Source organism: Corvus kubaryi, unplaced genomic scaffold (genome assembly GCF_017639235.1).
Source record: "Corvus kubaryi isolate FWS band 111438036 unplaced genomic scaffold, C.kubaryi_AGA036_p1.0 70, whole genome shotgun sequence".
Lineage (NCBI taxonomy): Eukaryota > Metazoa > Chordata > Aves > Passeriformes > Corvidae > Corvus > Corvus kubaryi.
In genome coordinates, this window is record NW_024582058.1 from 3,761,833 (window position 1) to 3,776,272 (window position 14,440).

At 43.4% G+C, this 14,440-nt stretch overlaps 1 protein-coding gene across 4 annotated transcripts in view; it reads right to left on the reverse strand.

The window, feature by feature from the left end:
* The window catches only part of BMP2 (bone morphogenetic protein 2), a 122,635-nt gene that overhangs the window by 87,031 nt on the left and 21,164 nt on the right, over positions 1-14,440 (reverse strand). The window contains exon 4 of one of the 4 annotated variants that reach the window (XM_042049260.1): positions 11,842-11,993. The exons of 2 other annotated variants lie outside the window; for them this stretch is intronic. In XM_042049260.1, the coding sequence (XP_041905194.1) occupies positions 11,990-11,993 (4 nt within the window). In that variant the 3' untranslated portion in view covers positions 11,842-11,989. Of the gene's footprint in view, positions 1-1,660; positions 11,994-14,440 lie in introns of those variants that run through there. One more of the 4 variants, XM_042049259.1, reaches the window with a different exon arrangement.

Below are 14,440 nucleotides of genomic sequence, written 5' to 3' on the forward strand. Positions count from 1 at the left end.
AATCATAGCCTAGGGCAACACACCTGACTGCTTCCCACCCCAAAATCATTTACCATTTAATGCACAGTTACATTCATTCTTCTGCCTTTATAGTTCCCTAATGAGCTTGAACTGCAATTAACAAAATGATTGTGTTTGCTTTAGTACAATGCACCTGCAAATACCAGGATGGGAAGTCATATTTAAAACATAAAAATACGCTCAGTACATATTTCAGCAGAAGCCTGATATTCCAGCATGGGTATGTATTTCAGCAGGTGCCAGTGGCTGCCAAATACTTTGTTTTCTAAAATATTTTAATTGGTCAGAGAGATCTTTGTATCTTCCTGTACATGCTACAATAATTTTGAGAGAAAAAAATACTAAATATTTTATTTTTCTATTGAAATTATTTCCTATCTTGCACTGAATAATTTTTGTTGGGAAAGTTCAGGTCGAATCTAGCTTTAAGGTCTCTCGTGTACACGCAGAGATCTTTCTTACTTTTAAAACCATTGTTAGGATTCATTCAAAACTGCTATTATGAGAACACACCTGCCAGAAATAAATGCTCAGTTATTACTTACATTATTTCATTGAGATTAGACTGCATACTGCAGCATATCTGCCTACACATTTTTGATGATTTTGGGGAGAAGAAAAAAAAAGAAAAGAGCAAAATCATGTTTTCTCTTTCTCTGCTTGTTACATGGAGCACAAAGTAGAAATAACATGGTGTACACAGAAACAAGAACTTGCCATATTCACATTGCTTCATCTATTGCTCTTGCTCAGTGCTTTTCTCTCTGTCACAAAATTAGAAATACTAATGAGCCTCTGGAGCTCCTCTCTTTCAACCTTCTCCTCACGAAGCCAGTTCAACTTCAGGTTAGATCAGGTTGTTCAGGACCTTTACTAGTCAAGTTCAGGAACTCTCCAAAAGAGGAAATCTTACAATTTCTCACGGTTCAAGTGGTAAAACATTAGTGCTGGGAAGAATGTTGTCCTTCTATTCAGTCAGCTTTCTCTTTGCTATAATCCACGGTCGCTGCCCCCTCTCCTTCTGTTTGCACATCTGAGAAGAGTCTGGCTTCACCCCCTCTACAGCCCTTGGGTCATGGCAGAGTGCTAAATCAATCAGGGGTTCCCCACCTCTCCTCTTGTGTCACCAGCCCAGCTGCTGACCCAGCACAGCTCTCTGAGCTCCCTCCAGTTTTCCTGTGCTTCTGCCAGAGTCCCAAACTGGATGCAGTGCTCCAGTGGCATCCCAATGAGCAAGAGCAGAGGGGAAGAGTCAGGCCAGGCTGGGCCAGGCAATCCAGCAAGAATTTGCTTTTATTCCTGCAGGAGCCAAGCCAATGACACATTGGATGTGGGGTCTCCCCACTCCCCAGGTGAAGAAATGTTACCCCCAGACCTGCATGGGGTGTTTCTGTCCCAGGTGTAGGACCTCACATTCATTTCCCAGCTCACTTCTCCGACGGTTCCTCTGGCCAGCACACCAGCCACTTATCCAGTGTTGGTGTCCCCTGCAGACTCCCTAAGGATGCTCTGTCTCTCATCAGGGCTGACCAAAGAAGATGTTAAACAAACAGTCTCAGCCCCTCAGCACCCTCTGGTCATCTTGACTGACCCCATGGGCTCACAGTGCTTTATTTACCTGTGAGGTCTTTAATTCTTTAATGCATGTACTATCTACCTCCTCCCTCAAGCTCTGCCACTATGCATAGAGAGGTGAAAGCAGGCCTTGCTCATGAAAACCAAGACAAAACATTGAACACTGGAGCCTTTTCCCATGATTTTCATCAGCTGTCTCGTTCAGCAGAGGGCCCACATCTTCCTTGGTCTCCCTTGGGTCACATGTAGAAATAACCTGCTTACACTCCAACAGCCTCATCAGTTCCAGCTCCAGCTGAACTTCAACTTTCCTAACTCTGTTCCTACATGCCCAGGCAACATTTCTGTGTTCCTCTTTGGTTGCTTGTCTCTGCTTTCACCTCCATACTGTTCCTTTTTGCATTTGAAATCAGTCAGGAGTTCCCCGTTCAGTCACGCTGCTATACCTGCTCAGCATCCTGAACATCAGGATGGACTGTTCTGCTGCTTTGAGGAGGCTGTCCTTGAAGATCAAGGAACTTCCATGGGTCTCACTGCCCTCCAGGGCAGACTCCCAGGAGATTCTGCTTACCAGTTCCTTGAACAAGCCAAAGTCCACATGCTTGAAATTTTGAGTGATTATTATATTACTTGCTTTTCTCACTTCCCTCAGGTTCTTAACCAGCCATCTCATGACACTGCAGCCAAGTCTTCCGGAAACAGTTCTTCCTTACTCAGGAGCAGCAGATCCAGCTTCCACCAGTCAACTTGTCCCGCACCAGTACCAAAATGTTGTCCCTTGCATATTCCACACATCTCCCAAATTGCTTATCCCCATCACACTGCTCCTTCCAGCAGATGGGGGGAGTTTCATGTTCTCCTGAAAGGGTTTGCCCATGGTCAGAAAAAACAAACCCAGTTCTTGATAACCAGCCTTTTGCATGAGTTAAGAGCAGAATATTCCTACTGTGACTTTATAGGCCGAGGTGCTGTCATCACAAGCACGCTGTAGGATCACAGCTGGAATCCACACCACATAAATGAAACAATCACAAGCCCCTTTGAAAGAGGTCCATTTTGACAAATCCACCCATGGAGGATCCCTGGAGTGCTTCAGACAGTGTAGAAATACCAGCAGTGCAGCACAGGAATATTCACTGACAGCCAGTTCGGGTGAGCAACACTGGCTTGTTTCGGGACCTGGTAGGAAGAGGCATAACATGACCTACCTGAGTGATGAAAGCTCCAAAGCCAGACAGTCCAGAGGGCAAGGCCAGGAAGCGAGTAAAGGAAGAAATATTTCTGTACCTTGTGGGCCCAGTCCCCAGCATCAGTCAGTTCCAGTGACTGCCAGGGACTTCAATTCTTTTAAAAATGACAGGATCTGCCGAAGTGCAGAACTTTAGGAACCTGATGCTGTATTTTAATGAACCTGGATACTGGCTGCACCTTTGCTGGTTTATAAATGAGGAGACAAGTGGGTTTTTTGACCTTTAGCTGAATTCCCCCTCATAATCATCCAAGCTCAGTGAAAGCAGAGTTAGCAAAGGCAGACCTGGCCTTCAGTATGAGCTGGAGCTTGCAGTTTGCACAGGCCCTGAAGAAGCCTGGTGATGTAAACGAGTGCCTGATTTGACTGTGACTCATTCACCCTGTCAGACAGCCCTAATGACCGGCCTGGCCCGGCTCTTCAGCAGGAAGGAACTCAGGACTTCTCTCCATACACCGACTGTTAAGACATTCACATCTCTGGGTCACTGACCTCCGTTCTGAGCACTCCTGCTCCAACACCACCACTGTCACCATCCTCATTGGAGCACCTGGTAAGTGTTCCTGAATTTGTCTTCACAACAGCCACACAGGGTGGATTTCCTCCGTGTCAATGATAAGGCAATGACAGGACACTAAGGGCCAGGTCTTTTAAACTGGAATTTGGTCCAAGTTCCAGCAAGTTTCAATAAAGCTTTACTTTACCTCTTGAGCTGGTTTGAGCTCACTTAGAGCTCCTGGAGCTGTCAGATCAGGCCATGTGAAAGTGCCAAGTTTCACACTGTTTTGCACATGAAACCATAAATCCCTCTCCAGAACCCCAGGGGCATGAGGGGGGTCGCCGCTCAAAGGGTTCATGAACTTTGATAAAATCAGGCAGATACCAGAGTTGGTAACAATGTACTAAATTAAGTTCTATCCAAAAGTTTTTAATGGGCCAAGGGTACAAAATAGGTAATAAGAACATGAATCAGGCCACTAAAAAAAAAAAAAAGTCATTGGCATATTTAGTTCTTTATCTTTTTCAGTTAATTCATTGCATTATTTTCCCCTGGAAAATCCAAAGGCAATTTTCTTTATCTAAAGTAATTTTAACTTTTGGTACATATCTAGACATGATCTTTTCCTGTTTTGTTTGGTTTTGTTTCTAAACTGTGCACCTACCAAACAGAGATAAATAACCACATTTTAAAAGGTGAAGCCATCTGAAAATGTTTAGTTGACTAATCCTAAAGCAGTTCTTATTCTGCAAAATATTTAGAGACTATATTTGCTTGTACGTATATGAAGTAATAATTTGACAGTACATTCTCACCAGAGCACTTTCAGTAAAAAACAGTCTCAGTAATAGAAAAATCTTTGAAAATAGCAGCTTCAACTCCAAATCCTTTATAACTGTTGGTTGCTGGTTTTCAGTGAAAATTACAACCAGAATCTTCACTATCTTATTTCAGTGAAGTTTTAGAGCAAGATTTGCTATTCCATGTCCAGAATGCTCAGAATACAGAACTTAGAATAAAACTGAGAAATAGCTGCTCACCTACCCCACAAGCACATTAAAGAAGCTCTGGTTGGTGGTTGCTTTGAACCCCAAATTTCAAGGGAAAAAATATATCTTGACAGGCAGATTTGAGAGCTAGTTATGATAAAGTTTCTCCATTGCCAGCCTACTACAGTGCTAACCCAAAGTGGGGAAGTCAGGTTTTCTTGCCCACAGAGCAATGATCATAAGGAGCCAATGGACAGAGGAGTGAAAAGGACTGATTTGATTCATACCAGTGCCACCCATGCAACTGATTCAGTGGAAGCTGTTTAGAAGCAGCAGCCATCTCTTTCCTTCACATTTAAACATGAAGCCTCATTTCAACATCTATTTACCACTGGCATATTGATTAATATCCTAATGAGCAGGATCAGATATTCTGGCAGCACATAACACTTCGGGGTTTTGCAAGCAGTTTACAAAGCCCTTTACCCACTGGGTAATGGTCAGTGAGGAACTGATGGTCAGTGAGGATCCAGGGGTTTGGAAACATTTCCCTACCATGTAGACATTCTTTAGGGAACAGCAGTCCCCTATAGACTCTCAGGCATCCACCACTGGGCTCTGGGAGCAGCACCAATGGCCACTGAGGACAGATTTTCACCTCCTGCCTGCCTAGCACACAAAACTGACATGACTAAAGGGTAGTGAAAAAATGCAAAATCTGAAGGAACCTTTAATCTCTTCGGTTAAAAAGAAAAAAAAAAATGCAACCACTTACTAATGGAATGTTAAGATTGTGTATTAAACCCACAAAAGTCAGAAAATGAAGGAATTAAAGACTCCCTTGGCTCTTTTAACCCTTCCTTCTGCCTGTGTGCATTGCAGGCTTTTCATTACACAGTCACATAACAGCAGGCAAAGGGACAGAACTGTAGGTGACGTTAAAGGGGGAGCACAGCTTGTTATGAAGTCCAGAAATGGAAATGTTAATAACTACTCATTCTGTCTTGTAAAAATTTAATATTCAGTATTAAAGAATGGCAGGATACTAAAGAAACAGCAAGATGTTGTTATGGAGCAAAATGAAATCCTGAAGAAATGAGCTGTTGCTCTCAGCGAATATTTTGGTTGCATTTACTCGCGGTGGTGTTCGTCCCCCATGAACCAAAAGGAAGGCAATATATCACAGTAAGGCACTATCCCCCAGTTCCTGCCCACACGGAATGGGCTGTTTGTCCTGCACAAAGCACCCATACCTGGATTTAAACCCCTCAGCATGTTCCCCCCTCAGCACGCTTGCAAGCTCCGTAGCTGCCGCATTCTGAGCGGCTGCACACTTCCCAATCCCTAATGCACACATCCTCCTCATGCGCAAGGAAATATTCTTATCCTGGCTTTACAAACAAGAATCCTAGGCACAGGGAGATTAAAGCTGAGCATTTCAAAGCATCCCAGTTAATTAAAATGACTGGAAAATGGGTGTCCAAATTGTTTAGATACCTTTGAAGTCTTGGAATAATTATATTGCTCAAGGTCACACAGGGAGTTTATGGCTGACCCACAACTTGAACCCAGATTTCCAGCGTCCCACTCCAGCACCTTAATCACAAAGCCATCTTTGCTTTCCAATTTAATACTGGCCAGACCTGGTCCTCATGCAAACTGGTTACCAAGGGATGAAACCTGTCATTATGCCATATAATGGAGCTATCTATCTCTACCCTACAGGATAAACAGCAGTGCATTTAGGCATCTCCAAATTCTTTAAGGTACATATCATTACAAAACACTTAGGAGGCAGGAAGAGCTATTTGAGAATTAGCACACAGGGACAGCAAGGGACTTTTCCAATTCCAGCTCCACAGCTGAGTAGTTTGCTGCCGCTCCTGTCCTTGGTCTGGTGGCCCCGCTGCTACACTCCTCTTTTTCCTGATGCAGTATTTCACTGTTATACAGCATTTCCTGCTAAGTTTTACCCACAAAAGCCCTTCCCATTGCTGTCAGCCTGCCTCTAAATTCCACTACTTTTCGTGACCTGGCCCACTTGACACTACAGCACCAGTGATGCTGTTTCTTGCCATCAGGCTTGCTAGGCTACAGCACAAAAATAAACCCACAAAGTTATTCAGAGAAGCACAGAGACTTCAGCAAAACAGGATAATGGTGGAGGAGTCTTGTCCCAAGGGAAAAACCCAGAAAGGACCTGTTGGAGAGAGCTCCACACCATAAAGAAGAGTTTCTGCAGAGCACTGCCAGACATTGCACTGAATGACACCCACTGGCCTCTCTCTTGCCTCTGGGGTCCTTGGTGAGGGCTGTACTTCCCAAACCAGTTTTGACATCCATTAAAAACGTTGCTCCCAATTTCTCCTGAGCATACACTCCAATTACATTTAGAGCTGCGAGTCAGAAAGCTACATTTTCCAAATGCTGATTCCTATCGTTGGCACGAAGTCCTCAGGCTGTGGTATGAACAGATGCAGGCACGAAGCAAAACTTCCCAGATAGGATTTGGTCTCAGCTTCTCCCTAGACACACCAACACCCACCAGGATGTGGAATGCAGTGGAAGACAGATCAACATAAAGCACATACACGCACATCCCTAACATGCTGACTTTTTATCATGGAAGCTGCTAATTTCCCATGCTAAGAACAACCTTTGGAACTAAAATTAATTATGCGTCTCATTCTGAGTGCATCAAAGAGTAGACAGCCTTTTTAAAGGAGTCAAGATCACCTCAGCTGTGCTTTTGTTATCTAGCCCAAGGTTAAGGATTTGGCCTTGGGCTAACAATTGGCTCAGAAAACCAGGATCATGTAATGAGAGTTCCAGGAAGAGAGAAAAACCAAAGCTTGGTAGAGGCACACTCTTCAAAGTATCCCAGTACTTGACCTTCTTTTTTCTTTCTCCCCTCCCCTCCCCCCAGATGAATGAGGTAAAGAAGAGAGGAATGGAGCCTGAAACCCTGAAGGAAGTACTCCCATATGAGAGGAGCTGCAAAGACCTTCCCAGATTCTTCCCAGACACTCAGGCTCATGGAGAAAGGCCTGACAACAAACTTCGCTCACCACTTAAATGGAAAAGTAGGCAGTAACCCCCTAAGTGGCTCAGGTCTCAAGAAGAAAAAGCTCTTGCAAAAGGCAACACTGTGATTATTTTCTTTGCTATGAAACAAAAATTAAGCTGCCTCTATTTGAAAATTAAACGCAACCCTCAAAAAAAGGCTCAGACTCTCCAGCAGGCCCGAGCTGCAACAGCATGGCCTGCTGGCTTATAGGGAGCTGTTTGCAAAACACTGATTTTTTTTTTTTTATGGATTTTTGTTGGTTGGGTTTTTTTTTCCTCAGAACCTGCACCCAGAAGAGTCACAAACCACTTTCTCCACTTTTTTGCTGCTCACAGAAGCCAGAAGGCTCCACCCACGCTCCCAACACCATTTTCCCAGGGCTTGGTCCCTCTCTCCAAGGAACTGGCGGTGGGCACGCACCAGTAACCTGGCAGGTGTGCAGGAGCTCGCTCTAAATGACTCTGCCCTCTAGGGTACATTTGGGTTATATTTTCAAAGATGAAAATCTTTTCATCTGCAAAGCTGGGAGACTTCTTTGCCCAGCGCGTCAAGAAGTAGTTAACCATTAACTATTTCTAAAGCAAAAAACAACACAAAAGAAAAAAAAATAAATCACCAGACCAGGAAATATGAATCAATTAGTCTTTGATCCTCCCCTCAGTAATAACATCTAGAGAACATGGGTTACTGCTAATCCTAAACAACCAAAAATGTTGATGGACTTTAAAAGTACTAGTGGTTAAGCAAAGGAGAACTTCAATTCCATTTCCTTCTGATCTTTGAGTCTCAAGGTGCCATTCTGAGGCCTCTCCCCAGAGAATGTGGGGAAATTTTCTTTTTAAGAATCTCAGGCTCCATGGTGTCCTCACGAGATTCCAGCAAGGGAAGCTTTAATCCTGCTTAAGTCTGTGCACTGAAAGCAGTAAAATGACAACACATTTGTCATTTGAACAACAGGAATAAAAGAGTAACAATAATACCAATGGTCTGCAGAACAAAACTCCTCATTTTTTCACTTAAAGCTGTTGGGCCCACCTTTCATTTACAGTGCCAGGGCTAGGAAAACATATTCCATGTGCCTTAGGACTTGGTCCAATAGTAACAGATTGTGACATCAAAACTGCCTTCATTCTACCATTATGATGTCAACCAGAAAATCAGGATTCTTCACAAAAGTAGACCAAAAAAAGCTGGACTTAAGTGAGAGATTGCTTTTAAGTAAAAGGTTTTTTTCATTCGAAGGAAGAGAGAAAATACAAGCAGGTAAAAAAGTTGTGGTAGAACTGCCCTTAAAACAGAATCATCTAATGCAACAGCCAGAGTGATGCTTACAAGAAATAGTACAAACCCTGCCTCTCTTCCTAACTCCTAAGGAGTCAATAGTTCCTTTGCTCTATGAAGTCCCATATGGAGTTATCAATAAATCACAAGAAAAAATGCAGAAGTCAAGTTTATCATGAACTGTATCCTTGTTTCTGGCTGTAAAGCAGAGGCAGCCACAGGCAGATAGCCCTTCCCCCTTCCTCCTCCCATCACCACTGGCCTTGCAATTAAGCTTCAATATGCCTGTAAGTATATTATTGATGTGGAAACAGCTATTTCCATCATGCCGCAGACATTCTACACTTTTGAAGTCTGTGGTTACAGAGCCATTATTCCACACAACACTTTGCCATCACTAGGATGTGCAGGATGCTGTAAAAAGTGGTTTGTGCAAGTTCCAAGCTACAGGAGTTATGTCAATCGTTACCTTAAATACATTATTTTTTATACATGGTCACCCTGCCTTCTGATGATTTGCTCTAATAAAAACAACTGGATTGTCTGAGAACCAATGCAGTAGAGCTGTGCTGATTTGCAGATCTCGTTGATATTTCCATCTTTTAATCTACATATTGTTTCCAGGAAGACGATGATGATAGCAATAATAGTAATAAAAAATAATAACAATAATTTGCTTCTGTTTGTAGTGAAACACTGCTGGAGCTGAATGCTTTGTTTTAATGAGACACACTGAATGAAACAGTGTCCTGCAGTGCAAGAAGTACATGTCAGCTCTCCATTGCCTTGGCATTACAAGCCAAGCTACAGTACAATACTCATAATTTTCTTGGTGATCTCCCAGAAAAACCTTCTTAATTTAATCTCTAATGGGATTATCAGCCTCATTAAATTGTAAATCTTCCATAGTCCAGCTGTTGTGGGAACCTGAACTTTCATAATGTTATCAATTCGCTGTTCTGATCTCTCTACCTGAAGTCCCCCTAGAAGCTTTTAACACTTTCAGATTCAAAAGCCTGCAGGGCCCTTCCCTACGTCCCTGATTATAACCCCTGTCTTTTCTCAAACTAAACCCACACTGATCTGCTCCCTTCCACTGCAGACCTCATCCGGTGGCCACGGTCTAATTTCCATGGAGGCAGCCAAGCATATTTTGCAGAAGCCCCAGCAAGAACAAATTGCGAAGAGCAAACCCACCTCCCCTGAGCTGAGAACCAGGCTGCCCACTGCAAATTCCCTGCCCCTGGAGAGGTCCAAGAGCTCTCAGCCTCTGTTCTTCTGTAGAGGGCAACACAAGCCCAGGCAGGCATTCCAGCTGAGTACCTTCACAGCGCTATGGAAATACAGATGGGAATGAGCTCTGGCCCTCAGACTTCTGACAAGTTACACAGACAGTCCCTTGCTGTTATGGGGTGCCCCTGCTGTGCCCAGTGGGTGCACACCTTCAGACCCTTCCCAAACTAAGATGCCTGCTGAAGGCTGGGACAAACCTGCCTCTGCAAAGGACACAGAACCAGGACAAACCCGGTGTACCTGCTTTTCTAAGTTACCATTTCACAAGGCTCACAGAGAGAAGGTTGCTAAATCCTGGAGGGCACTGACAGGTGACGAGATTCCAAAGACAGGAAACTCCACCTTAGGAAACCATTACTGCTTGTTGCAGGCAAGGCTGTCAGGAATACAGGTAATGAAGGATTAGTACTGGAGAGATGGGAAACTAGTAATCTTAAAATACTTTTAGAACTCTTTTTGTGCCCAAGCAAGGCAAAAGCAGTAACCACGTGTGTGCCTACTTTCTCACACACCTGCAAAACCTCTTTGGAGAAATAAACAAAACAAAACAAAAAAATTGGAGTACAGCAAAGTCATATTCTGAAGGAACTGGGATTTTTTTCTTTGTACACAGTAGTCTAACAAAACAAACCACTGCTGCTTGTATCCAACACCCTTGTTACTGCAGTTACATGTAAAATCCAAGTGTCCTTCTGAACCTAGCTTCTTGTTCCTTTCCTATGTAACTCAAAAACAAAGTGGTCCGTGCCTGTAACAATCTTTAAAAATGCATTTTAATGCCTTTGGCTTTTTTGTTATTATTTTCAGAGCTTAAGTCAAGTGGGAACAAGATTTGTGGGTCTCCTGTTTTAAGATCACAACATACTGAGTTCTCCTAGCAGCAGTCTGCCCTACCAAAAGGGGTTGCCTTGATATAAAGTAGAAACTTAACATTCCATATCCATAATTAGATAAATAATACTCCAGGCAAGATATGGCACCTTTAAAAGTGCCTTTTCAGGCTTGGATTTTACTCTGCTTGTTACTACAGAAACCATCTAGCAACCAAAATCTAACACAGACTCCACCCAAAACAGAGAAAAACAATATAGACAGGGTAGGTTTTTCCTCCCCCTTTTTTGTCCCCCTTTGCCCCCCCTTTTTCTGTTTTTGAAAGGGTGGGTGAGTGCTAAGGAAAAGTATCTTACTGTGCAAAGGATAGGAGCATTTTGCATGCAGTTGAAACAGTAAAGCTCTGATTACAGATGGCAGCAATGAAAGCAGGAATGAGTAATGAGCAATGTGAAATGCGTAATGCGGGATGAGGATATAATTTCCACACATCGGCTAAAGAAAGGTTTACACTCTTAAGCAGTAAAAACAAACCATTAAGCCAGACCTGCACTGTCAGGAAGTATAAAACAGTTCTTGAAACTCTGCAGTTACTATACAAAAGCTTTTGTTTCATAAACTTTTGTTTCCTGATCTTCATAAAACATTAACATCAAGCTGCCATATGGCAATTAGCTGCCTCCTGAAATCAATAAAATACCATCCCAAAAATCAACAACTTAGGAATAACCGCACAATAAAATAACTCAATAATTATCCTCTTCTAATAGTGCAGCAAAGCGGGTCTAATATAAATGCAGTGTGGATGAGCTTCTCCTCCAAAGCTGAGAGTACAACAAGTCATGTTCCTCTCTGCGCCTCACGGGTGGGGGTGTGAGACCTCACCTGCCTGGCAGGGTGGGGGGAGCAGGGATGTGGCCACCCAAACCCTGTATGGGCAGGGAAGGGGTCCGCACCTGGCTGTGATGAGCCCAGGGGAGCCCAGCTGAGCAGCCCCTGCTCGGTGGGAACGGCCAGTGCTCTCGGGAGAGCTTACCTCAACTGAAGATCCTCCTCTACATGCTGCTGACCTCAGAAGTCCAACTGAATTTGGCGCAAAAATTATCAAGCCACTCGACAAAGCTGCTACTGAGTCTCAAAAGGACAAGGAGACATGCTGATCACATTTGTGTTTAGAGAGATGCTTATCTGAAATGCACAAAGGGTGACATTATCTATCACAATCTCTGCCTATATAGATTATATAAGTGCCTAGAAGCAAAATGTTTAGGAGCTGTAGGGTAACAAAGGCTACTTCGCCTTCAAAATATTTTGCTTTTTCCCCTCTTAAGAGGAAAAAATAGCTCATTGCTCCTTGTAGAGTACTATAACTCTAATAAGTACTAAAGAACTAAAGTACGTACTAGTGTGCTGTGGTAACAGCATACCTTTAGTATTTAGCATTATTTAGCAGTCATTACCAGAGTTTAAAAAGATGCCAGAAAGCCCAAACCCTTCAGAAAGGCTGTCTGATCATCAACCCTATCTAAAAGAATTCAGGAACCCAGCTGATCTCTAGGAGAACTTCCTACTACTACTCATCTGTGAAAGTTTGTTCTGTTTCTTTTACTTTAAGTCCTAAACAAAGTCTTTAGTGCAGCACTCTCACATCTCCGACCTAGAGAGTGAGGTTAAGGTTAAGGCTTTAAAGGTACATTACAAAGCCAATTCTGTGGAAACGTATTGATGTGCTGAGCTTAACACATGCGTATTTCCTCCTCAAAATCAGTATGGAACTGATGATTCTGTGGCTAACACCAAGCAGTTGCAGAAATGCTTACAAGAGTGGGTCTTAATAAGTTTGCAATGATACATTGGCCTCCCAGTATATTTTATTAAGGATGCAATTCCTTGTCAAGCACCAGGAGGTTTGCCTGCGCAAGGAATGCAGCACCACGCCATGAGCCGGCTCCTGCTCATGCAGAGACAAGTGCTGTAGCCAATTTTTTGGCAACAAGATTAGCATCAACGTGTTCTCATGCCTTACAGGAGAAGTAAAGCAGTCACCACTCTGTAAAGAGCCTCCCTCAGTCTCGTTACACATGAAGGAGCTGTGAGACTTCAGTCTTGCAACACCAGAGCTGAGGATCTGGTTAGAAATGCTGTGGGTTCTTTACCCATTTCACAGGTTTAGGATCACATCTTTCATGCTCATCATTAAAATTTCAGCACTTTTCAGCTTTAGCAAGCTTTGGTTTTACAGTACAGTAACAGCCATGACTTGACTGCACAACCACACATCACAAACACCAAATCCTTGCTGAACCTGCACTGCAGCACCAACAGCCTTGCCAAAGCAACAGCCACAAACTCATCCAGCACCAGGAAAGCTGGCAACAAGCAAAAGGCAAAATAAACTCCTGGTGTGTAAATCAATACGAGATGCTTCATCCCTAGAAACATCAGCCACCAAAACAGCACCAGTGTTTTGAAAAAGCACCCGGAGATGTCCACTCAGCCAATCCATAGGCTGCTATGTACTATCAGCACAACCAACACCAGCTGCCTCTCAAGAATGAGCAGAGTCCAACTGCAGAGTGGTGGATTGTTCTCTGACAGCTGTGAAAAATACTGCTGCTGCAAAGAAATACATCAGTTTTATCTCACCACAGAACCTTACAGCCCAAGAGATTTTTAAGCTCACAAGAACAAAATGGAAGCAGCCAACAGGTAATTAGTTTTTCCTCTCCTATCCTCTGTACCCCGCATTTTGTGATGAATAGCGGTAAAGAACTCTTCTACAAGAGGACCTGTAAGACACCATCAAGTTAGCCTTTCTGATCAACCCATCTAGCTAGTACCATTGCCGCAACCCAGATGATTCTGGTAAAAAAAGGAGGAGTTTGGAGAGGGCCAGGAGAAAAAAAGAGGGGTTCATTAAAAAAACATTAGGCTGGTAGGAGGTTCAAATCAGAGATTCCCACAGCTGACTTAGAGGGGTCCCCAAAGGGCCCATTGCACACACAGCTTTAGGAAGTGTTGCCTCATTCACCAAATCCAGAACTGGACCCACAACAGAGCTCAAGGGGATGACCAAGAAGCCCATTTAAGCTCCTTTCCTGCTCTCCTATTTCAGCACAACTTTCACACAACACCCCCAGGCTCTGCCTGCTTGCCCCAGGACCTGCCTGCCACACCAGGCGTGGAACACACAACAGGCACAATCAGTATCAGCTTTAATGCTCTGTTTGCCAGCTGTAAATCACACTTTTGCCCCTTACATTGAAGCATTTAAAAAACAATAAGATGATGCAAGCACAAGTTGTTCTTGCAATGACTGCACAAGTGAACCATTTTCCTCTTACAGACTGGACTTCTCAGAAAGAAATATCAGAATTCTATGATTTATTATCTGAAATAGATTTAAACATTTGGGAAGGGAAAAAAAAAAAAAAAAGGCGTTTCAAACACAAAACCCTGGAAATGAAGAGAGGCTAATCTGCCAAACAGCAAAACCATCAGCTGAGGTTAGAGAGGAGGCTGCATATGACAACAGCTTGCTGTATTGTAGGGCAAAAATTGCAGAATAATTTCACTGTTACACTCCACAGAAGTGAGATCTCATCTGAGGTGAGGAAGTACGCAAGGCTTTTCCA